The sequence below is a fragment of the Orcinus orca genome, chromosome 12 (genome assembly GCF_937001465.1).
Source record: "Orcinus orca chromosome 12, mOrcOrc1.1, whole genome shotgun sequence".
Lineage (NCBI taxonomy): Eukaryota > Metazoa > Chordata > Mammalia > Artiodactyla > Delphinidae > Orcinus > Orcinus orca.
In genome coordinates, this window is record NC_064570.1 from 68,273,936 (window position 1) to 68,300,897 (window position 26,962).

General features: G+C 39.9%; 1 protein-coding gene across 1 annotated transcript in view; it reads right to left on the minus strand.

The window, feature by feature from the left end:
• Positions 1 to 26,962, minus strand: part of C12H6orf163 (chromosome 12 C6orf163 homolog) — a 57,863-nt gene that overhangs the window by 10,901 nt on the left and 20,000 nt on the right. The window contains exons 5-7 of the mRNA XM_004264842.3: positions 20,005 to 25,721; positions 17,279 to 19,055; positions 14,740 to 14,892 (exon numbers count right to left, since the gene is read on the minus strand). Of these exons, the coding sequence (XP_004264890.1) occupies positions 25,286 to 25,721 (436 nt within the window). The 3' untranslated portion in view covers positions 14,740 to 14,892; positions 17,279 to 19,055; positions 20,005 to 25,285. The remainder of the gene's footprint in view (positions 1 to 14,739; positions 14,893 to 17,278; positions 19,056 to 20,004; positions 25,722 to 26,962) is intronic.

The window sequence follows — 26,962 nt, forward strand, 5'->3', positions numbered from 1 at the left end:
AAAGAATATATATATGTATAACCAAATCACTTCACTGTACAGCAGAAATTAACACAACATTGTAAATCAACTATACTTCAATAAAATTATTTTTAAAAATAGTTTATTGGGACACTTCCCATTATAAAAGTAACATTATCTTTATGGAAATCTGGGGGGGATAAAACTCCATCACCTATAGTTTCATTAACAAAGACTGACATTGTTAACATATTTGTGTAATTATTTATTCTGTATTTATCCATGTATGTATGTTTTACATTCTTATCATACCTTATATTATTCTTTTTTTTAAACATCTTTATTGGAGTATGATTGCTTTAAAATTAGTGTTAGTTTCTGCTGTATAACAAAGTGAATCAGCTGTACATATACATATATCCCCTTATCTCCTCCCTCTTATGTCTCCCTCTCTCCCTCCCTAACCCACCCCTCTAGGTGGTCACAAAGCACTGAGTTGATCTCCCTGTGCTATGTGGCTGCTTCCCACTAGCTATCTATTTTACATTTGGTAGTGTATATATGCCCATGCCACCCTCTCACTTCGTCCCAGCTTACTCTTCCCCCTCCCCGTGTCCTCACGTCCATTCTCTACGTCTGTGTCTTTATTCTTGTCCTGCCCCTAGGTTCTTCAGAACCATTTTTAAAATCAAATCTTCTTAAATAAATGGGCCAATGTTTAGGTTGTCTATTCTATTCCATTGGTCTATTGGGTGATCCCTAAACCAATACCACACTGTTTTAATTGAAATATTTGTATGATAAGGCTATGCGTCTGATAGGCATCATCCCCCTGCCTGATTCTTCCTCAGGAGTATCTTAGGTTATATAATCAGTTAACGATAGCCCCTGTTTATTGGCCCCTATGTGTTTTACTTCTTCACAATATGCTTGGACTATTAGCTCAAAGCCTGCCAGTGCCAAACTCAAATTCTTACACATCCAATTGCATTAAACAGAGACCAAACAAGCATATTCTTTAGCCATTTAGAGCCTGCCTGCCTCTCACAAAACTGCAACTAATATCTGCTAGCCATAGATAAGACAAACATTGTAGCTGTAAAAGACCCCAAACCATTGCTGCTGTCTTAGCTCAGGCAGCTATAACAAAATACAGGCTGGGTGGCTTAAACAAAAGGTGTTTATTTCTCATATTTCTAGAGGCTGAGAAGTCCAAGATCAAGGTGCCAGCCTGGTCAGGTTCTGGCGAGAGCCCTCTTTCTGGTTTGCAGACATTCCTGGTGTCCACATATCGAGGGTGGAGAGGCAGCAAGCCCTTTGATGTCTCTTCTTATAAGGGCACTAATGCCATCATAGGAGCTCCACCCTCATGACCTTATCTGAACCTAATACCTCCCAAGGGCTCCGCTTCCCAGTACTAGCATATTAGGTGTTAGGGCTTCAACATAAGAATTTGTGGAGGACAAAACATTCAGTCCATAACACTGCCCTTTAGAACTCTCTGATCAGAGACGTCTCTCATTGCTGAAGGACATCATCTAGATCTGTAAGTCCCTCTCCTGTTCCCTCGGCCCATGACCTCCTTTGCCCTCATCCTCCTTCTATTCTTGAACTTTGCTCTTCCTTATGAATTTTAGGATCATCTTTTCATGTCCCAGAAAAAACTTATTGGGATAGTTATTGGAATTGTTTTGAATCTATAGATCTATTTGGGCAGCATGTTTAAATCTTTTTATCCTTTAAATTTTCTATTACTGAACATAAAATGTCTCATACATTTTGGCCTTAACTCTCTTTCAGTAAAGTTTTAAGTTTTTATTCATAGAAGACTTGAACATCTTTTGTTATATTCTGATTGTTTGTGGCCAGTTATGTAAAATTACGTTGGTTTTTGTGCGTTGATTTTTGCTAAACTCTCTTATTAATTCTACTAATAATTTATTTGTGGATTCTCGGCTTTTCTAAGTATGCAATGATATCATATGCCAAGAATGACTGTTTTATTTCTTCCTTTCTTATACATTTACTTATTTTTTTAAAATTTACTTTTTTTATTTTTGGCTGCGTTGGGTCTTCGTTGCTGTGCGCGGGCTTTCTCTAGTTGTGATGAGCAGGGGCTACTTTTCCTTGCGGTGCATGGGCTTCTCATTTCAGGTCTTCTTTTGTTGTGGAGCATGGTCTCTAGGCACGTGGGCTCAGTAGCTGTGGCTCACGGGCTCCAGAGTGCAGGCTCAGTAGTTGTGGCGCACAGGCTTAGTTATTCCGCAGCACGTGGGATCTTCCCAGACAAGGGCTCGAACCCACATCCCCCTGCATTGGCAGGCTGATTCTTAACCACTGTGCCACCAGGGATGCCCCCTACATTTACTTATGTTTTAATTAATAGACTTTATTTAGAGCAGTTTTAGGTTGATAGCAAAATTGAAAGGAAGATACACAGATTTCCCAATTAGACTTTCTTTTTTAGAGAGGCATTAGGTTTACAGAAAAATGGAGCAGAAAGTTTAGAGAGTTCTCATACACCCCTCACTCCAACCCCCAGCTTCCCCTACGTCTTGCATTAGTGTGGTGTATTTGTTACAACAGATGAGCCCATACTGATACAATATTATTAACTAAAGTCCATGTTTGCATTAGGGTTCACTGTGTTGTGTATTCTACAGCTTTTGACAAATGGATAATAACATGTATCCACCATTACACTATCACGCAGAATAGTTTCACCGCCCTAAACCTCCCATGTACTCCACCTACTATGCCTCCCTCTCCCCTCCTCCAGCTCCTTCCTCTTATTCCCTCCCCCGGCCCCTGACAACCACTGATCTTTTTTTTCTGTCTCTCTAGGTCCACCTTTTCCAGAGTGTCATATAGTTGGAATCACAGAGCATGTAGGCTTTTCTGACTGGCTTCTTTCACTTAACGATATGCATATAAGTTTCCTCCATCTCTTTTCCTGGCTTGATCGCTTGATTTCTTTTTAGCATTGAATAATGATGAAAGAAATGTTCACATATTGAGGTACAGGGAAAGTCATCCTGGCTTATACATAATTTAACTTGAATTTTATGCTAACGAAAACAGCCTGTTTGAGGCCTATCAAACAGACATTGTACATCTGCTTTAAAGAAAAGGGCACCTTGACTAGAAGTAAAGAGTGTCCCTGTTAAAAATAAAGTTAAATGTCTCCCTTCCTTGGATGCCAATGATGGTACTCCTTTGATGATAAGACTTCTTTCCCAGGTGCCAAGGCCATACTGACTAGTTGTGTACATGCTGTACATGTTTTTCTGAAAACTTGAAGGAATCCATCTCTGACTTGTTTGATGTTCTTTATTCTGACAAGATATAAAACTATGGTGAAAACCATGCTTCTCCAGAGCAGTTGCTCAGGGATATCTGAGAGGCTGTCTTCCGGGCTACAGTCCTCAAATAAAACTCTTTTCTATTCCTATTACAGATTGTTTATTGATTATTTCCATCAACAACAATAATATTCCATTATCTGGATGTATCACAGTTTGCTTACCCATTCATCCATTGGAGGACATCTCGTTTGCTTCTGAGTTTTTGCAATTATGCATAAACCTGCTATAAACATTTGTGTGCAGATTTTGTGTAGATAAAAGTTTTCAACTCTTGCCCTTTTCTCATTGAAACGAACTTCACAGTGATAATTTTGGACAGGAGGACCGAGGAGCACTGCACAGTACCGGAACCAGACGTGGCATGGCGACAAGTTCTTCAGGGGCATCCTCCTTCCCCAACAAATACATCTAAGTAGAAAGAGCAGCGAGCTATGCGAATGCAGCTTCTAGAGAAGTCCTCAGCTCCTTCCAATATGTTGCTGCTCCCACCAGTCCGATATAGAACATTCTGGGTACGGCCAGTGTAATAAGTCAGATAGTCCATAGGGTGTGCTGGGAAGGGAGAGTTAAGACTGGTGTACAACAGAGAAAGACAAATATCATATGACATCACTTATGTGTGGAATCTAAAAAAATGATACAAATGAACTTATTTACAAAACAGAAATAGACCCACAGACATAGAAAACAAACTTATGGTTACCAAAGGGGAAGGGAGGGAGGGATAAATTAGGAGTTTGGGATTAGCAGATACACACTACTATATATAAAATAGGTTAAACAACAAGGACCTACTGTAGAGCACAGGGAACTACTCTCAGTATCTTGTAATAACCTATAATGGAAAAGAATCTGAAAAAGAACTGAATCACTTTGCCGTACACTTGAAATTAACACAACATTGTAAATTAACTATACTTCAATAAAAAAAACTTTTTTAAACACTAAAAAAATAAAAAAGACTGGTCTACAGAGGCAAAAGTGGAATTGACAGACTAAGTAACCTCTCTGGTTTCCTCATTTTAGAAAACCGTAAGAGGAGGTGTATGAACGAGAGGAGCCTTAAGTAAACCCTCAGCCCTGTAATTCTGTTATTTTAAATCTACAGTGGCCTAGATTTGCTCCATCTGTGGACTTTCTCCAGCAGCACCCTGGAATAGAAAACTGTAGCAAAGCTCAAGCCGAGGTGGAGAAATGATAGGGGATGGTGTGTTGAGCTGACCAGGGTATAACTGAACTTATACCTGTGGGTGTCAGGAGGCCAACTTGGCAGAAAGACTGTTACTTCTGATATCGAGTGAGAGGATACTGAGGTCTGTGGAGCCGAAATATCAAGAAGTGATGGGGGAGGGGAGGGATAAATTGGGAGATTGGGACTGACATATACACACTACTTTATATAAAATAGGTAACTAACAAGGACCTACTGTATAGCACAAGGAACTCAATACTCTGTAATGACCTATAGGGGAAAATACTCAATACTCTGTAATGACCTATAGGGGAAAAGAATCTAAAAAAGAGTGGATATGTGTATATGTATAACTGACTCAGTCGGCTGTACAGCAGAAACGAACACAACATTGTAAATCAACTCTACTCCAATAAAAGTTAATTTAAAAAAAAAGAAGTGATGAAAGGTGAGTGGTGGGTCATCGGTGCTGTTACAGAAATTGTAGTCTAATGTTGGAAGGGTGGGAAGTCCAAATTTGTGATGCTCCCAGCATGTGTAAGTGAGGTGCTATTAAAGTCCTTCAATGATGGAATTGAGGGAATGTATACTGCCAAGTATCTGACTTTCATTCCCAGAAAGAACAATAATCAGATTGTGATCCTCAGAGGTAAGCATAGCTCCCAAGAAGGAAGAAATTCCCTCCTGCTGCATGAATGTCATCTTTCATACAAAAATCAATGCAAAAAAATCGATGCAAAGAACTGCTTCCAAATTCAGCCTCAATGATATACAATATGTGACAACTACTCAAATGACTTAAATGATCCCTATGTAGACCACAGGGCCACTTTTCTTACCTATATGCTAGGGAGCCACCTGCTGTCAAAATAGGATCCTACGGCTACAATTTCTTCCATTTTTTTCCAACTACATAACTGCATATGCTTAGCTCCAATAATCTAGACTAAGAATTTTATAGAATTTAAGAAGCCGACATAACTTTAAGTGAGAAGTAACCCACAGTACGCTCCTTGTCTCTTTTGCAAGTCAGATATAAGCATTTATATCCATTTGTTACACATTGCAATTCTCAAAGAAGTTTCTGTTACACAGGAATTAGTGAAGCGGTCTGTAATAACAAATGTCCCTGCCAATTTCCTTCTTAGTGTTTTTGGGAATACTACTCCTTCCCTGAAATTGTCTTTGCCTGTCCCAATGCTACCCAACCTGCGACCTCGGCTCAACTCTTACCTCCTCCATGAAGGTCCATGAAGCTGCGTGGACCTCTGCTCTATCCCCGAGGCACCCCTCTTCTTGGTACTTCATCACACATGCACTGCTTCACGGTGATCTATACTAGGAAACTAACATTTACCATATGCCAGCACTTTGTTGCAAGCACTTTACCTTTATGAACTTATTTAGTTCTCATAGTAACCCTATCACTATCATAATCTGCATTTTGTAAAAGAGGAAACTGAGGCCTAGAGAGCTTAAAAAAAGGCTTTGTCCAATATCATCAAGGTTATTAAGCAGTGAAGCCAAAATTAAACCCATGCATCTGCCTTTCCAACTTGTTTGTAAGCACCCAGAGGACAAGAACTATGTTGCAAAATTCTTTTGAGTTCTTATAGTGCTTAGCCTGGTGCTAGAATCTTAGGAGCTCATGTTTATAGTTTTACTACAGTTTACTAATCATCCAGGAAATCAGAATACCCAAGGAAGAGGATTGTTTGGTCCCATTAATCAGCCTGATATAAAACAAGTCTGGCAAGAGACTATAGTAATAATAGAGAACTTATACTGAGGCTGTACTATGAGCCTGGCACTGCGCTAAGTATTTTTATATATTAACACATTGAATCCTTTTAGTAAGTCATTTCAGAGAGGTACTATTATACATATTTTATGGATGAGGAAACTGAAGCACAGAGAGATGAAGTAACTTACTTGAGGTCACACAGACTCCAGCCTAAGCCTAACCTATATGCTATCGTCTCACACTTACTGTAAAAGGATGTTTATCTGCAAAGGGATTTAGAAATTGTGGAGAACACACAGTGATGAAGATGGCCTTCCTTAGAGAACACGGACTCCTAATCCTGGAATCTCCCAGTAGGATTGCACAGGTCCTTGGGGATCCCTCCGGTTACTGCTGCCAGCACTGAGCTGGCCTCAGGGGGGCACTGCTCCCCTTTTAACACCTCAGCTTTTATACGCTTGCTTTTAAAACTGCGGCAATCTTGAAGCAAGGCTGGAACATTTAAACCAGAATCTACCAAAGTCCAGGGTAATAACACAAATAAAGAAATCATTAACAAAAAGTCCCATAATCTGGTTCCAAGGTGTGGCCTGCTCTCCAAGCTTTGAACAAAGTGGAGACTTGACTTTCCTTCCTGCTGTCCATCCTTGTGTCTACCACTCAAAAGCACTCAGCTGGCACCTTTCCTCTTCAAAGTCAGGCCCTTAGAGGGCTGGGTCCAGGAGGAGGTGGGACTTTCCCGTGGGGTGAGACATAATTCAGAATTCCTGTTTCCTTTATGAGGGCCTGCCTTTTCCACAGATGATGGACATTGGAGATGAAGGGGAGGTGCCTCCCCTTCAGCCACTCCTCCAGGAATGAGACCTGTTCTTAAGCCTCAGCAGACAGCATCCCAAATTGAATGTCTGTATAAGATATTTACTGATACGGTAGTAGATGGTTACACACTAACTCCTTTGGTCAGGATATCAAGAGATTAAAGGAATCCTCACACCGGGATGCCTGAGAGATTAGAGAAGCCAGCAAAATGAATGGAGTCTGGAAGGAACACAGCCGGACGAGCCAGTGTGCATGTGCAAATGCGCCCCCGAGCACGGACTAGGGGGCAGGAATGCACATTTTGTTTCCAGATACTGTAATTTGGGGTGCTAATAACCACCAGGAAGACTGCATGTGGAGACAAAACCGAGGACAGTACACTCGTGACCACTCCTGCTAATGCTGCCTCCAAACCTGCCAGGAGCCTGGCTACCTTGAGGAGAACCAGACCCATAACTGTAGATGCTCAAAAAGCTATTCGTTAATTTCACCAACTGCCTATGTAATGCTTTTATTTTTTTATTTATTTATAAATTTATTTATTTTTGGCTACATTGGATCTTCGTTGCTGTGCGCGGGCTTTCTCTAGTTGCGGTGAGCAGGGGCTACTCTTCGTTGTGGTACGCGGGCTTCTCATTGCGGTGGCTTCTCTTGTTGTGGAGCACGGGCTCTAGGCGCACAGGCTCAGTAGTTGTGGCTCACAGACTCTAGGGCACAGGCTCAGTAGTTGTGGCGCATGGGCTTAGTTGCTCCGCGGCATGTGGGATCGTCCTGGACCAGGGCTCGAACCTGTGTCCCCTGCATTGGCAGGTGGATTCTTAACCACTGTACCACCAGAGAAGCCCTTATTTTTTTAAAAACCAACTATTTCTGAATCTGGCAACAATGCTTTACCTAGAAGATTTTTCTCTGGAGCTTACCTCTGGAATAAATTTGGTTATTTGCCTCTACAATCCACCCCATCTAGGTCAGAATAGATAGACAGATAGATAGATAAATAGATAGACGTTCACCGTGGTCCAGAAATTCCTTCTACTATGGTGCACACCAGAAGTACAAGGCTCTGCAGGGTCAGTGGTTACTGACGAGAATAGATGGAATAGTTTCTTTTGCTTGAAAAGCACTTCCTTCCTGATCATGTAGAAATAATGCTATCGGTCATGTCTATTTTTTAGGTGCAACTGTTTTCTAAGAAAATCTTCTGTAGACACAGATATCTATGAGATCTTCACGTAAAGTAAAGGTCCGCAAATGACAGCTCGCAGGCCAACTCCATCCCCCTACCTGTTTATGTACTGCTTGCAAGCTAAGAAGGATTTTTATACTTTCTTAAACCGTTGAAAAAACAAAGAACAATAACATTTTGTGACGTGAAATTCAAGTGTCAGTGTCCGTAATAAAGTTTGACTGGGACACAGCCATGCTCATCCTAAGCACTGTCTAAGGCTGCTTTTGCTCCACAAGAACGGAGTTGAGTAGTTGCAACAGAGATGGTAGGACCTGCAAAGCCTAAATATTTCATATTTGATCCTTAACAGAAAAAGTTTAGCAGTTCCTGACGTAGTGTAACAGGCACTCTTACTTTGATGCATAAACTACATCTTCATTCTTTTTCAGATCATCTCAGTGGCCTTATTTTACAGATGAAGAAATGAGAGGCCCAAAAAGGTTATTAACAGAATGATGCAGAGCCTGAACTAAGACATTTGGCCAGATTGTTTAAGCCCTCTAAATCTTAGTTGCATCACTTATCAAAAAACAGCATTGACCTCATACAGTGGTGGTGGAGGTAGAAGGGAATAATGCATATATGGGGTTTAGCACAGCGTCTGCCATAAGTGCTTACTAAACACTAAACAGCTATTTTTATTAGCTAATAATATCATTATTACTACTAAAACTCAGATCTTCTGATTCAGCCTAGTACCTTTTTCACTACCATAAACTATACTCCCCTCAAAAAAAAAAAAAAAGAAAAAAAGCAATAGGTTATATAATCATTGGTTTTAAAATGTTTCTGGTGTTTTATCGAGACTTGAGATAGTTTCACTCACTCCCCAGACATCTGATCCATTCATATCCTCAAGTTTCTAACAAGGTGACATCATAGCGGCCACAGATGGTCTTTGGGGAGATGAATAGCACTTACTCAGGAAGATCTACAATCATTTTACCTCTTCTGATCTGTAAAAGGAGGAGAATGCTTGTTCTATATAACTGAAAGCTCAAAGGAGATAAGAAATATGAAGGCGCTTTGAAAAGTGAAATGTCTTTGCAGTAAAATTATACATCTATGAAGTCTTCTGCAAAAGTAGACAATTCCTAAGATCATTATCCATTCATTGGCCATCAGGAGGCTTGTCATCTTGTGATCTATGACCTAAATATAATGCTTAGGTTCTCTTTATTCCTTGATTCGGAGAGCAGCAAGCAGTACCCAGCTCAGAACTTTGGAGAGGGTGTCAGTGATGGAAGAAGAGAGAAAGTGGTCAGCAGAGGGAAGTGAACAGATCAGGGATCTCCTGAAGCTTCCTGCCGTCTATGTACCTAAGCCTTACTCACCTACTCACCATGTGTCTCTCTCCTAAGGACCCTCTTTACCTCCATCAATCTGCCTTCCTTCTTCCTCATCTTTCTTTCTCCTCTTGTCTTCCCTGTTTCTTTCTTCTATCTCTTTTCCCCCACTCCATCCTGCCTCTCCTTCTTTCTCACTTTGTCTGGAGAATGTTATTTATCATTAGTTCTTATAGGATAAAACGCTTCTATTCCATGTTCTTAATGTTATATTATTCTCCCACTCATGTAAATTGTTGTTCTTATTACTTGAGAAGAAAAAATTAAATAAATAGGACTTCACTGTTTGCAAATGTGTCATTCTGTTAATCCTTGGGTCTTCTCAAAACCCCATTAGAAAACAGTGTTCTGAGTTACAAAAGTGAAAAATGATAGCAAAAGCTTTCACTCTTTTTTTTCTAAATAGGAAAGTGTCTCTTGACAACAAAAGAGTTTCCTGCATTGTGAACTTGGAGGATCACCTGGTTGCTTTAGCTCTTTATCTTTACTAGGGACATCTTTCTCTGATCCATTTTGAAGATGTTCATAATCATGCTATTGCCTAGCAAATAAATTCCAGTTCTCTAGCATGGTGTTCGAGAGCCTCCGTGGTTAACCCTGACCTCTCTCCAGTCTTATTTCTCACAACCCACACTTTATGGACCATATTAGATGACATTGTCCTGTCTCTGCCTTTCCTCCTAAACTTCTCTCTGTTTGGATTAGCCAGCTTCTCACCAAATCTGCCAACTGAGATTGGACTGGTCCTTCAAGGCCCAGATCAAAACTAGCCATTACATTTCTCTGAACTCCTGCACCCCTTTGTTAATGCCTCCATTGGGGTACTCCCCAGATTTGGAACTGCATTTTTCTTATCATTGTTTATGAATCCATCCTCTCCCACTACTGCCCGATATATCTCTGTAGTCCCTATGAACTTACACAACAGGTTTTCCATGAGTGCTTAATGAATGACCAAACCTATCACCTCCAGCCTAGAGTTCCTATCTAAGATCTGAAAAAATTTTGATTAAAATTTTTTTTCCTTTATATTTCCATTCCATTTAGGAGTCAAATCCTTATTTAATACCAGATTGTATCTTAGCATTTCTGACATGATGTCTGATATGCCACTGCCAGGTGCTTCTCTACCTAAAATCCTAGCTCTGGGAAAAATAAAAATATCTGCTATAGGCCCTTATTCAAGTGCCTGTAATCACAGAAGGGCTGGGCAAACATGACTGTGAATCTGAGGCTGACCTTTAGGACGGCTTTAGGCTTGGTAAAACTATTACATGACCTCAAAGCTGGCTTTACTTTTAGATTCCAGTAAGCCAGAAAACTCTCTGAATTATTTATTTCTCTGTAATGGGTCTTAAAATGTGATGTTAACATCCTGGAAAAAATTACATTTGAATCTGTTTATAATTGAAAGAGAATATGGTTGATCATATTTCTTGGAAGTGCCCCTCTCTACAAAGAAAGTAAGAATAGGTTATACAATCATTTATTTTTAAATGTTATCGGTGCTTTATTAAGAGTCAAGACATCTGATCCACTAATGTCCTCAGGTTTCTGCGAAGGTGACATCATAATGACCACAGATGGTCCTTTGGGAGACGGATATCATTTACTCAGGAAAAAAAGGCAGTATATTTTTGGTTCAGATTTCTTAGCAACATAAGAAATTAACTTTGTTAAAATCAAAAGTCATTCTCTCAAAAATCTACTGCTTCTTTTTTCTCTTTTCAAGTTCAGCAATTTCCTTTCAAACCCAGCCTTTTTCATGTTTCCTTTTGAAGACTGTTACAACCTATCCTTATGACCTTTTATAAACAATTCTTTTTTTCTCTTACAGGCTCTTTATATTTAAATAGAAATAAATGTATATGGTGGCAGAAATACTACATTGAGTTCATAGAAAATAGGGAGCAGTGAAGCAAGGTAGGTGGCCTTGGTCCTAGGATTACGGAGGATGTGATGTGTCCGTGGTGGAGGACAAGGACATTGTCACCTTTCCTGTCTTCTCAATCACCTTCTCCCTCTGCAGAAAACCTGAGTGTCCCTGACAGCTCCCCTAGTGGTACTGAGTAGGAATGCAAGCATTCTTAAATCAGGGTCCTTAATGCCATCCTTTGAGATGAAATGGGGGTTAAGTAGTATTCAATAATATTCCTCAAGCTGAGTTCCTGGTCTCTCAGAAGGAATGACTCATAGGTTAAATCTTTAGAAATAGGCTTATGAGTAAAAGCTGGCTGATTTGTTATTCACTAAAAACCATGCCCAAAGTCTTCTCCTCTTCAACACCCGTACCCCTCCCTGATCCTCCTCAGTGCTTGCCCCACTCCTAGCACAAGAAAATAGCTAAATGCACATTTAAGGTTTATCATAGTCTGAGGGGCATTTTTGGTGAAAACCATATATTTGAAGTAATTTAGATACTCATCTTAGACAGTTTGCCAAAGATTTAAAACACTAAACTATTCCTCCTAGGTGCTCCATTCCGTCACTTACTGTTTTTATTAATGAAGTAGACTGAGGTTTGCAAGGCTGGGCTGGTCAGTTTCTCAGAGGCACTCTGCCTGTAATTGCTGTAGTTTTACACCAGGTAGTGGGGCCAGATACAGAACACAGGTTCCTGGGTTTCTTATTCTTAATGTAGAGATTCTGGAACCTTCTCAGTTCCTAATGAACTTAGTGTCTCAATAATTCTTCATGGCATTCCCTAGGCCAAAAGAAGTGCCTAACTATCTGGACCTAGGCTAAATCAAGTACCTAATAGGTCTAAACAACTAATAGTAGTAGTTTGTGTGGTATCTGACAAACGTCACTGTGTTTTCCTTGAAATTTAAAAATATCCTGCTTCACCCCCAGTGAGTTTGCTACAGTGCCTGGGGCAACTTGGCATACAGTTTGGGAATACAGTCTTAATGTTTTAGGGCATTTAGCAATTAACCCAATTCCAGTTCCTATATGGTTTCCTTATGAAAAATAACCAAATAAAACTTGCCATGATTTCACTTCTCTCTAGATAATAAGACAGTGACATGTATCCACATGGATAGATCTCAAAAACATTATGTTAGGTGAAAATAGGCAAGTTGCAGAATAATGTATACAAAATAGTAGTATCTATTTAAAGTTTATATGTTATTTATGAATACAAGTGTGTAGTAAAATCAGGACTGGAAGGATGCACAGTCATTTAGGAGACTGGTTATTTCTAAGGAGGAAAGGGAATGGGATGGAAAGAAGAACAAAGAAGACTCAGATTTTATTGGTAATATTTTATATGTGCTATTAAATATATAAGGCAAACATGACTGTGGCATGAATGTGGCATGTAAAGCAAGCTATGGATTGAATGTGCTCCCCCAAATTCACAGTTTGGAATCCTAATCCACAAGGTGATGGTGTTAGGAGGTGGGGCCTTTGACAGGTAATTAGGTCAAAAGGATGGAGCCCTCATGAATAAAATTAGTGCCTTTATAACAGAGAGACATAAGAGTTTGCTTCCTCTCTCTGCTCTCTGCCATGTGAGGATACAATGAGAAGACAGCCATCTACAAGCCAGGAAGTAGGCTTTCATCAGACACCAGATCTGCTGGTACCTTGATCTTGGACTTCCCAGCCTCCAGAACTATGAGAAATAAATGTTTGTTGTTTAAGCCACCCAGACTATGAAAATTTGTTATAGCACCTTGAGCTGATTAAAACAATGACCAAATGTTGATATTTGTTAATTCTGGATAGTGGACCATATAGGTGTTTCTTATATGATTCTCTGTACTTTTCTGTATCAAAACAAAACAAACCAAACACACACACAAATCAGAAAGTACTGAGCAAGAATTAAAAGAGGTAGATCAAGTATTATTTTTCTAGAAAATCTATGATCAACTCTTATCTTTAGCTATTTAATTTAGTTTTGGATCATAAAATAATTCTGAATCTTTTCTGAGGGTCAAAATAACCATGTGATACTTATTGACTCTATTGTATTAAAAAAAAACCCAGCAGCTGTGCTTTATAAATCAGCTGTTTGCTACTCCTAATAAGTTGTAGCTTTTGCTACTAATTAGTTCCAACAGACAGCAGATTTCCATTCAAATTTAACACATTATTGGGTTTAAAAAGAGACCATATCTTGTTAATTTTTTTAAAATTTCAGTATCTTAGGACTTCCCTGATGGTGCAGTGGTTAAGAATATGCCTGCCAATGCAGCAGACACAGGTTTGAGCCCTGGTCTGGGAAGATCCCACATGCTGCAGAGCAACTAAGCCCGTGCGCCACAACTACTGAGCCCAAGTGCCACAACTACTGAAGCCCGAGCGCCTAGAGCCCATGCTCCGCAACAAGAGAAGCCACCACAATGAGAAGCCTGTGCACCGCAAGGAAGAGTAGCCCCTGCTAGCTGCAACTAGAGAAAGCCTGCGTGCAGCAACGAAGACCCAACACAGCCAAAAATAAATAAATAAAATTTTAAAATTTCAGTATCATATATAATAGAGGTTCAATAAATGTCTTTGGAATCAGTAAAACTAACCTATCCTTTTCTCAGCCTTAAAAAAAATTTTTTTTAACAACGAGGAAAAAACATTTAGGCAACATTATGTAGGAGTTTTATAATATGGCTTGTAATTTTTATTATTTTTAAACATTATATTAATTGTTACTATAACATATTCATATGGTTCAAAATTAAAAGGTTTAAATTGATGTACAATGAAAGCTAAGGCTCCATTCAACACTTGATCCCCAGCCACTCAATTCTCTCCTAAACAGGCAACCAGAATGACCAGATTTTTGTATATGTCTAGAAAAGAGGTATTTTATACATACACAAGCAAACACATAATAACATATCCGTACTCATGGCTCTATGTACCATCTAGAGCTGACATTGATTAAACAGTCATTTGAATGTCTAACAGATGTTTCAAATTCAACATGTCCAAACTGAATTCCTGCTCTTTTCCCCCCAGAAAGCTTCCCCTGTAGCTTTCCCATCCAGTCCATCACGACCCCAGCCTTCGGGCTGCTCAGTCGTCCCTAATCCCTCTCTTTTACAGCCACATCCAGTCTGTCAGGAAAGCCTACTCACTGCTTTGAAAATGTTTCCAGAATCTGGCCTCTTGCCACCACCTCCTCTGCTGTCTCCCAGGTGGCAGCTAACGGCCCCTCTCGGCGGGATCACTGCCCTCCAGGGCTCCCGATGCTCTTGCTGCCTCCATCCGGCTCTCCCACGGCCTAGTCTCTACAGAGCACAAGAGGAATCCGTTTACACTGTAAGCCATAAAATGCCACACTGTACCTCCAAACCCTGCATGGTTCCCTGTTCATGCAGAATAAAAGGCAACCTCCTTACAAGGCCCTGCGTGGACCAGCCTCCCGTCATCTTCTGAACCTTTTCCTCCTCTTCTTTCCAGCTCACTCTGCCCAGTCTCTCTGCTGCTCCCAGCGCACAGCAGACACAGTCCTGACTTAGGGCCTTTTCCTCACTCTTCTCATAGATCCTCTCCACAGACCCCCTCACCTCCTTCAAGTCTCTTCAAATTTTGCCTTCTAAGGCCCAACTTGACCACGCTGTTTGTAACAATGCACGTTATCTTCTTCCCCTCCCCCAGCCCCCACCCCGATCTCCCACGCTCTGCTCTATTTTTACCCATAGAACTTACCAGTTTCGGATATACTATATTATGTTCACATTTGTCATTTACTGATGGTCCCCTTTAACAGATTGTAAGCTCCACTACGGTTGAGATCTTTGTCTGTTTTGCTATGGACACATCCCAAGTGTGGAGTGTGATGCCTGACACATAGCAGATGCTCAAAGATATTTGTTGAACAGGTGAATGTATACATAGATGTATACTATGCATATCATTAGAACCTTGACTTTTCACTTAATGACATATACATTCATTCGACAAATATATCTTGGAAGTCTAGGAAGATTTTATCAGCACATACACTTTTTTCTGCTTTTTTATGGAAGCTTATTATTTCATTGGAATTGCAGCACTGGAAAGATGTACCATAATTTACATAACCAGTTCTATTGTTTCTAGTCTTTTGTTTTTAGAGATAATACTGTAATGACAATCTGGTCCATATATTATTTTACATGTATAAGAGTATCTGTAGGATAAATTCCTGGAAGTGGAATTGCTGGGTCAAAGGGTATATGCTTTTTAATTATAATAGGTATTGCCAAATTGAATTCCATAGAACTTGTACTAATTTATGTTCCCTCCAGCCATGTACGAGAGTGTTTGTTTTCTCACACTTTTACCAGCAAAGTTTTATAATTTCTTATCTTTGCTAGTCTGATAGGTAGAAAATGAATTTTTAATGAAGTTTTAATTTGCATTCCTCTTATTTTGAGTGATTGGAACATTTCTTCATAGGTTTAAATGATGTTTGATTCTTTTTCTAGTTTCTAGTTATATTTTTCATCTATTTTTCTATTGGATTGTTGACCCATTCCTTATTGATTCCTAGAAGTTATCTATATAGTAGAGAAATTAGCCCTTTGCCTAAATAGGAAATGGAAATATTTTTCTCTTGTTTGTGGTTTGTCTTTTGACATTGCTTATGATTTTTGGCCTAGCAGATTTTTAAAAAGTTTTTAACAAAGTTGAATTTATCATTTTTATTAATACTTCTTTCTTCTGGGCTTTATGACAAACATAAAAGGCTATCCTCAATCTGATTTATTTAAACATTCTCAAATGACTTCTAATATTTTTGCAGTTTTGCTTTTACTTTTAAACCTTTGGTCCACCTAGAATATATTTTGACGAATTGTAAGATAGGATTCAATCATCTCTGCCCTCAATGACTATCTAGTTACCTCCAAACCATTATTTAAATAAGGCATCTTTTCTTTACTATTTCAAGATGCCATTTTTGTCTTATGTTAAATTAATAAGTGACATTAAAGAGATTTGAAATTGAATGTTCCATATTTTGGAACAGCACCCCTAAGTCTTCCCTATACCTTTACATTTTATTCTTAAATTGTATTCTGTGCCATTGATTCTTGTGTCTGTTCATGCCCCAGGACTGCTTTTTCAGTTTCTAATGGCATAGAGTGAAAAGGCTAGTGCCCCATCATTGCATTTATTGTCAGAATATCCCTAAAAATTCTTGCTGCTTATTTTTACACCTGAAATTTATTTTTTTTAATATCTTTATTGGAGTATAATTGCTTTACAATGTTGTGTTAGTTTCTGCTGTACAACAAAGTGAATCAGCTATGTGTATACATATATCCCTCCACCTGAAATTTAGAATCAGCTTGTCTACTACCTCTCAAACAATGCCAAGACCAAGGTCAAAAACAACAGTAACAACAGCAACCCTGAAGTTCTGATTAAATTCACACTCTCCAATTCCAATCCTAGCTATTACCGTTACTGTACTGAAATCATTGAAAAAGTCTTTTCCTGTTTTGTCTCTGAGCTAATTCTTGCTGGACTTCTGGTTGCAGGAGCACGCATAGTTTCATCTTTATGGCTGCCCTGGGCTGTTGTCCTAGGCTCTGAGCCCCACGACCCTTATATCCCTTTATTTGTTTTTTTCATGCCTTAGCATAATTTAAAGCAGTTTGTTCAAAATCATAATTATAAGGGACTTACCTTAATACGCCTTTTATTAACTTCTTTTACATAGAAGTTTTATAATCCTGAAACTATCTTGCAGTCATTCCAATTCAAGTCTGTATGTTGTGATTCTGACCTTTAAACTTGTAAGCATACCTTCCACTTGAGTTCTTAAAGATTCAGACACACGGCCGGTTTCTATGCACCCACTCAGGTGAAGTACATATTCTATCTTGCAGCTTTCTGTTCCTTAGCAAAGTGCTTAACATCTGTAGTCAATAAACATACTCCACAGGGTGCAAGAGAAAAAAGGAACTGAATAAAACAACTTTAAAATAAATGTCAGCAGGCCTCTCATAAGATTAAATTTTTAAAGCTAAAATAAAGTTCTACTCACCACTGACTAAATAGACTTTAAAATCTACAAGCAGTAGACTACAATTCACATCCACGTGTATATATATATATATCCATAAAATACTGAAGAAATAAAAATTAATAAAATTGGTACATTCTAAAAATTAGAATCAGTGGCTATAGGATCTGCATGAAAAATGCAGAGCCATATATGACTTGTGATCTCATTTCTGTAGGGATGAAAAATAAAAATAACAGTTACCAAATACTACTTGTTTGTCAAGAAGTCTTTTCAGGCAATCAGTCTCATGTTGATGACTGAAAGAGGCAAAGAAAAGGCCTGGAGAGGAGACCCAAGGAGCGACTTGGTCACACCCTTCTAGAGGGTCATTCTCCCTGAGCAGCTTGCCTAAATTCCTCAGCAATAGAAAGGTGGGGTTTATTCCCTCAATGCGCCCATTACTTGGGGGATGCTCCCTGGCCAAAGTCCACTGAGTGTATCTGTGAGACCAGAGAGTATGAAGCCAGACCATGACTCTGGACTCCCTGGAATGGGTGACAGCAGTTGTAGCATTGTCTTTTGTGTCTTCCTGAGGCCTCTGACAAAGAGGCTGGAATTTCCTTGTATTCCAGAAAACTCAGAGATGGTATTTTGTCAAGTAGGAAGCTGTTGGCCTGAACTGACAGGGGAAACAACCATCTACTAACAACCTCTAGAAGAACAAAACCATATGAGAACTAGGAAAATGTATCTTCGAAATTGTAGAATCCACTTTGCTGAAAACAGAATTGAAATGAAGCTGCTCCTTCACTATTGTGGACAGGACTGAGCACAAAGCAAGAATACCAGCAGGCTACTGATGGCAGATATTACTGCCTTGGCAGTACAACATGACATGAGTTAGAAAATGATCTGTGAGCCCATTATTGCTCCTTCTCCAGCCCTCGACAGTGTTATAATGCATGTACTCACTATCCTTCTACCCACTTAGCTGACTTCTCTAAGAGTAAGGACCACCACCTATTTCATGTACCAAGAACCTGAGCATCTAACACGGCACCTGGTATACAGTAGGTTGCTTCCTACTGCATGCTGAATAAACAAAATCAGTAATTAATATCCCATACATCTCTATGATTTCTAGAGATGTAGGTTCTTTAGAACAGATTGTAGAGCTTCTAGAGATATGTAGATTTCTAGCTGAAATGCATAACTCTATGGATACATTCTATTATGTAATTAACTCATAATCCTTCAAATGGACCAATAATAGAAATAGCTTTCCTTGGGAATACTGAGTGGGGGGAGAGGGGATGGGAAATACTTATGCACAGAGTGATATGTCAAGGATACTACCTGGTCCTGGAGTTTGTTATGGGTCCTCAGCAGAGAGAGTCCAGTGGATCTTAAAGTCCAGTGGTAGGAAATAGACAGCCAAAGCAGATGGAAAGAGTGCTGTGAGAAATAGGAAATATCACATATGGTTAAAAGTAAGGAAAGGCAGATCACTAAACTTGAATCCTTGCTAATTTTAAGACCTAACATGCAGTTGCTATGTAGAAAAGGATAATTTGAACTTCATTCAATTCAATATTAAAGTGTTTCTATTTAGAACTAACTAGAGTAAAACCATTTGTTTTCAGTCCTGCTAGTTGGAATCAGATGGTAATGCGTTGAATGCGTCTGCACTTTTCAAATGGAGTGAGGATGCGGAATACCCAACCTCGATGTGCTTGAATTTTTTTTTTTTTTTTTAATGTTAAACCCCACTTTACTAGAGTTAGTTTCTGGACACATTAACTCATTTTTTTTAGAGAAGAGGGACAATGAATCTCAGCTTGCTTACAAGCTAGGAGATCACTTTGAATTCTGCATTTCTTAACTGCAAACAAATATAGCACTTGTAACAGGTTACAAATAAACTGGTTTTCAAGCACAGAGCCAGCCCCAACAGTAATAGTACAGTATTTAAAAAGACCTAAGGCAATGAATTCCATTTCCAGTGGAAAAAAGGAATCATATGGTCTTGGACAAACAATTCTGATGGTTCACTTAACAGTCACTTAGTAGTTCTTCCTTGTTCGTAGAACTTTATGATTTTTTTGAGGAGTGAAGCATTCAGCTTTAGTGGATAAATCCTTGTTAGGCTAAGACAATCATTATCATATCCCTCTTTGCCATGAATTGTCTTATGAATGGTCATATCAATCTGTTTTGGCCAATGAGTAATTAGGGGAAGGCTGTTATTGTGCTTATGAGAATGATATTTTTCTCTGAAAAAAGCTAAATATGCATTAGGAAAATGACCATTTGGGCTCTTTTTCTGCTTCCTCCTTGTTTTGTGAGAATATGATACTTGGTTGCTGTGAGGCAGGAGCTGAATGAATGCAGGTGAAGCACTCACGCATGGCCTGGCTTCCAATAACTGGACAGCAAAAGGCAACGGTTTCTTCTTTCTTCTTCTGAGTGATCTCAGCCAAGCAGAAAGGAGAGCTTATTAGAGGCAGCAGAATGTCAAAACCCTCTGTTCTGTAAACAAACCTGTTTTGTCAAATAGTGTCTACATGATGTCAGTGAAAAAAAGGCCCCCAAAGCTAGAATATGCAGGCTATAAATAGGTCAAATGGAATCAAGGTTAGAGACAGTACCAGAGTGCCTTCTTTGTCACATAAAGGTCCAGTGATTACTAAATAGCCCGACCCCTGTGCTTTGTGACTGCTCTGGGGGTGAGGTAGCTTCTCCATCTCTCCTAGGGATGCTAGGCACCCGTTTCCCAGCCCACAGGTCTCCTGTCTCTAAAAACAAGGTTCTTTTCTTGGTGGAATGACTTCTATAAAATTTAACTACAGTAATTTCTTAGGGTCCTCAAATTAAGTTCCCAGATGGCCTCCAGGAATTAACATAGCTTCCTAAATATCAGAAACCATGGGAGCTGCATAGACTCCTACTGTACAGGAAGCCTCTAAGACAACTAAGAAAAATGCACTTTAAGCTCTTTGTTTTTGGCCGCGCCTCGCAGCTTATGGGATCTTAGTTCCCTGACCAGGGATCGAACCCAGGCCCCAGCAGTGAAAGCGCCGAGTTCTAACCACTGGACCGCCAGGGAATTCCCTAAGCTCTTTTAAAAGTAACTTTCCAAAATGGTTACAATTTTAATAACTTGCATGGGGCTTAGTATCTAAGATCTAGAGTGGCTTTTCTAGGTATTGTACTCAGTAATTGGTACCAGGAGAGTTACTAAGTGTCCTCAAGACAAGTTATACTAAAAACTGGTTCACTCAGGGAATCTTTCTTTTTGAAAATAGCCTGACTTAGTCTCAATCAGATTTTGTTAGAAAATGTAAGTGTCCCACTGAGATTTCAAAGACATACCTCACTTTCAATTTTTCACTTGACATTACAATTCTCACCTTTGAGCTTCTGTCTCCAGAACCCGCCAGGGACTCTGCCCTTCTTGACACCTGCGTGGTGAGAGGGAGCTCTGGGTTATGCCCCTCCATAAATTCTTCCCTGGGCTCCGCATCAGGAGGGTTCCTCAAGCACATTCAGGGAAGGCTGATCAATTCTTGGCTCCCAGCCCATGCCCACTGGAAGAGCAAGGGTACTGCACAGTAATTCAGACTTGCCCGCTACAATTCCAATGTGTTTTGAAAGCAGTGCACCCCTGACGCCTACTCAGTGTTTACACAGGCACTAAATTAGGCTCTGTGCTGTAACTGTGGAAAACACATGGCTCTGCAGTCAAACAATTTGTCATTTTTCAACAAGTGACTTTCCTTCTCTGAGCCTCAGTTTCCTAATTTTCAAAATGGGAGTAATAGGAGGCATCTTACAGGGTTGCTGTGAGATTTCAGTAAGACAAGGTTTAGTAAGGAATTTAGTGCCATAGCTGATACATAGCAGATGCTCAGTCAGTGGTTGTTGCTGTATTTTCCATTGTTTCTTTTTTTTATCCACAAGGATCATCCTTATCAGTGTCATGGAAACAAGAGACTGCTGAGGGCTTCCCTGGTGGCGGAGTGGTTAAGAATCCGCCTGCCAATGCAGGGGACACTGGTTCGAGCCCTGGTCCGGGAAGACCCCACATGCCACGGAGCAACTAAGCCCATGCGCCACAACTACTGAGCCTGAGTTCTAGGGCCGGCGAGCCACAACTACTGAGCCTATGCGCCTAGAGCTTGCACTCCGCAACAAGTGAAACCACTGCAATGAGAAGCCCGTGCATCGCAACAAAGAGTAGCCCCCCTCACCGCAACTAGAGAAAGCCTGTGCGCAGCAACGAAGACCCAATGCAGCCAAAAATAAATAAATAAATAAATTTATTTAAAAAATAAAAAATAAAAAATAAAAGAAACTGCTGAGAGGTTCCGTAGATGGGATTGTGGAAATACGAGGGAGGTCTCATTTTTAGTTTACTATCAGCTTTTTCTGCCTTTTAGAGCAGATTAGCCATTCACTTTGAACTTTAATTCTCAGGGGTATATCATCTTGGAGACATTCAAGCTAGAAAGAACTGTGCCTTGAAGTGATCAAGGTGAAGGATTTGGGTAAGAGTAAAGATACCGTTTCTTCAAATTGGCCTTGGGGCAGGCAGAGCAGAATGAGAACAGAGGACAGAAGAGGTCCCCTCCCCTCCGTGGTTCGTGCTGACTCCAGGCTCCAAGGCGAAAAGCAAGTGGGGTTCTGGGATCAGGTCAATCTGACCTGACAGAACCCCCTGTGATCACCCCTACAACAGGAGGGCTGAATAGCACTGTGGGGAAGCGGAGGGAGGAGTCCTCTGGTGGGCAGGTCAAGCTGGGATCAGGACAGTAACAAGATCTCTAACTCTGCCCTTATTGGAAGCATCCACATTACTTTAAAAACCCTAAGGGAGCTAACGGTTGGGATTGGGGTGGGAGCTGAGGGTGAAGTATCAATATAAACAAGGAAAATACTAAAAACACGGATAATTTATTCCAATCTGGTTGAAGCCTGAGAAACTAGATTCCTTTTTCCAAACCAAAAGTAAGTCGCCTGCTTTCTTTTTATGTTACGCACTGTATCACTGATACCAAAAGACACACCTTCACTGTGGCCATGAAGTGAATGTCTTCAGAAGATGCTTTCCTTCTGCTTTCCTTCCTTGTGCTCAGCTGCGAATCTGGTGAATGACTCCAATAACTCAGACACAAAATCCTAGGTACAACTTCCTTTCACTTCTAGAAGGGACAAAAACGATGCCTGACATAGAGGACAGACCACGTCCTTCCAGCCCTCATTAGAGAAGCCACGAAGACACACACCTGCAGAGTCAACCAACCAGGCACCAAGGCCTTTACATCTGAACAAAAATAATGACGGAAGGCGTGGGCTGAAGACTGACTCTGTGGATTTGAAAATGACTCTGACCCTTCCTCGCTGTATGACATTGAGAAAGTGACTTGACCTGTCTGTACCTGTGTTAATGGTTCCTACCTTTCACAGCCTGCTGCAAACATGAATGAGTCCACTTGTGTACGCATGGCTGGCGCATACTAGCACTCCCCAGTGCCAGCTGCTGTTCTTATCTATTCAAGTCTGCAAAACCCAGGTCTCTCTCATGTAACCATCTGCCTGTGCCTTGTGATATTTTGAATTCCCTCTCTGTCACTAGCTGTGTGCCCTGGAGAAAGTTACTTAATCTCCCTGAGTCTCGGTTTCCCTCCCTATAAATTGGGGGCAGTTATAATTACTTTCAAAAGTCATTGTATTAAATATTAAGGTTTTTAAAGTGCTTCCCATGTAGAGAAAAGGAAACCCTCCTACACTGTTGGGAATGTAAATTGATGCAGCCACTATGGAAACAGTATGGAGGTTCCTTAAAAAACTAAAAATACAATCACCATATGATCCAGCAATTCCATTCCTGGGCATATAACTGGAAAAGATGAAAAGCCTAATTTGAAAAGATACATGCATCCCAATGTTCATTGCAGCACTATTTACAATAGCCAAGACATGGAAACAACCCAAGTGCCCATCAACAGACAATTGGTTTAAGAAGATGTGGTATATACACAATGGAATATTACTCAGCCATAAAAAGAATGAAATATTGCCATTTGCAGCAACATGGATGGACCTAGAGAATATCACACTGAGTGAAGTAAGTCAGACAGAGAAAGACAAATATTATATGATATCACTTATATGTGGAATCTAAAAAATAATACAAATGAAGCTATATACAAAACAGAAACAGACTCACATAGAAAACAAACTTATGGTTACCAAAGGGGAAAGAGGTGGGGGGAGGGATAAATTAGGAGTATGGGATTAACATATACACACTACTGTATATAAAATAAACAATAAGGAGTTACCATATAGCTCAGGAACTGTATTCAATATCATGTAAAAACCTATAATGGAAAATAATCTGAAAAAATATATATATATAACTGAATCACTTTGCTGTATACCTGAAACTAACACAATATTGTAAATCAACTATACTTCAACTTAAAAAAAGTACTTCACGCATGTAAATACGTACATAGTAGTTTTCATGTTATCATTTGTCAAAATGGGCTAACCACCACCCCTGTCCTGCCTATCCCATTGACTGCTATGAGAAGAACGTGCTGGAAAAGGCAGTGTACAGTACTGTATAAACGTTCTGACTTCCAGCCCCTAGGCAATCGATTAGTATGGACCGCAGTAGTCCTGCAGAATCAGGAAGCTAAGCACTAGGAGAGTGTAGTCCATTATGCAGTTGTAAACACATCACTACTTTTATCATGAGGAAATCCCAGACCAGTCAATGTAAACAAATCCACCTAAGGCCTGCTTGACAATAGCACTTTTTAATTTACTGAAAACGGCTTTCCAGGTACTGAATTTTAAAGCCACCAATATAAGTTGGTGATTAATAATTTAAGGATGCTACATTAAAGTGGATAGATTTTTTTGGAGCAGTCTTTATGGCTTGGGTTTTCTTCCAGTTTAATTCAGTAGATGTTGACATTTGTTGGTCCTGAGCATTGCGGTACAGAATGCTTTTCTGCATTTTGACCTAAAGGAGATGAGTTCCAAGCACTCCTGGGCTTGGGTATAAACATAAGGGGACTCCCCATCCCTGAGGCAAGGAATCTGACCTCTAAAGACATATTTTTCTTTCACAAATGGCAAATATAAGAGAGTCCTTTCTGAATTATTTTATATAGGCTTCCCAGAATTTAAGTTTTATCCTATTGAATCTGAGAAACACTGCTTTTTTTTCCTACAAAGCTATTGCAGTTCACAAAATAATAATCTTTAGACTAGATTACTAGACATACTGGATTACTAGACACACCTCTCCACAACGGAAACCATCTAAGAACATGTCCCTTTACTGTTTTTTAACTGCAACAAATACTAAAATAGTTAAATGTCTGATGTAAACGTGAGTAAAGCCAGATACAGAAGTATGTTTAGACTTCTTCCAAGAAATCTTTTTCCCTCCTAGTCAGTTTTGACCCCTCTCACTGTTATCTCTCCTCCATCAGACTTGGAACCTCATCGTAGCCTGGAATGTGCTTTTGCATATTTTGGTTTTCCATCAAAATGCTCACAGCTCACTAGTCCGCTGCACATAACCGGGGATCAATAAATGGTTTTTGAGTGGATTTATTTAGTCTTTAGAACAATGTCTTTTGTAGTGCCATTTCAGATGAAGACTTCTAATCAAGAGTTGCTTGGCTCTCCAGAGTAATAAGACCGGAAGGCATTTTCTTTCTTTCTGGCAGAATAAAATCTGCATGTCCCGGTGAGAGCTGCGGAAACGTATAATTGATGTATTTTTGAAACGCTACCCTGGTTTCCTGTAACTCCTCCTCCAGGAAATCTTTCCAATTTGTCATGATTTCCAGTTGCTTCGCCATAGACAGCAGCTCCCGCTGAGTGTTAAGCAGTTTGTCCATCACATTTCTAAGCGTGGCCTGATGTGTTTTCTCCGCTTCTTGAAGCACTTTCTGAACCTCTTCTTGCTTCTGTTTCTGAGCCATGCAATAGTAGACGCTCATTTTATGTTCTTTTTCCTTTATCAGTTGGCTCACACTGTTCTCTTGATCCTTCATAACTGTGACACCAGCTCTCAAAAGTTCCTCCATGGCCTTTCTACAGAAAGGAACAAGGGTTGAATATTAATAGTTAGATGGATTAGCCACAAAAAAAAAAAGATTTTGTCTTTCACCGCAGATGTAGGAGAAATGCTTTCATGGTTCACATGAGTCACCAGTCTGAGACAGGCTGGTAGAGATGAGCTTTGATTAGATGTTAACAATAAAAAAATATTTTTCAGAGCAGGGAAGGTGCACATTGATTTCCCCACTGTGGGCTAGGGCGAGGCCACTAGTCTAGCATCTAACGCTAACTTTAGGGACTCGAGTCCACTGTAGTCAGAAAAATATGAATGCAGAGATCTAAAAACAAATGAAGAAATAGCCTCAGATTTCCAAACCCCTAGAGAAAGTATTTCTATATATCAACCCAGCTACTCACCTTTAGCCAGAGGGAAGGAAACTGTCTCACAGGGTGAGTTTAGCCCTATTCTTGATTCTATCTGAGCAATACTCTAAGACAGAAGTCTCAAACTTTTTGGTCTCAAGATCACTTTTCACTCTTAAAATGACCAAGAAACTCAAAGAACTTTTGTTCATATGGGTTATATCTAGTGACCCTAACAGTTTTAAAAGTTAAATGTCAGACATTTAACAAACATTTATAAATTCATGTGAAGTATTGATAAATCCATTAAACATTAACATAAAACACTTACCTCGTAGGAAAAATATTTTTTCTAAATCAAAAAACTTTTGGTGAGGGCTTCCCTGGTGGCACAGTGGTTGGGAATCTGCCTGCTAATGGCGGAGACATGGGTTCGAGCCCTGGTCTGGGAAGATCCCACATGCCGCCGAGCAACTAAGCCCGTGAGCCACAACTACTGACCCTGCGCGTCTGGAGCCTGTGCTCCGCAACAAGAGAGGCCACAACAGTGAGAGGCCCGTGCACCGCGATGAAGAGTGGCCCCCGCTCGCCACAACTAGAGAAAGCCCTTGCACAGAAACGAAGACCCAACACAGCCAAAAATTAAAAAATAAATAAATAATAAAAATTTAAAAAAATAAAAAACTTTTGGTGAGAAAAGTGGCATCATTTTACATTTGTGGCAAAACTCTTTACTGTCTGGCTTAATAGAAAAAAAAGCTAGATTTTCGTTTCATTTCAATCTGTTGAGATATCACACATAAAACCCTGGAAAACACCACTACATACTCATGAGATAGAGTGAAAAGGCAAATCACATCTTAGTATTATTAAGAAAATAGCTTTGACCTTGGGGACCTGCTGAAAGGGTC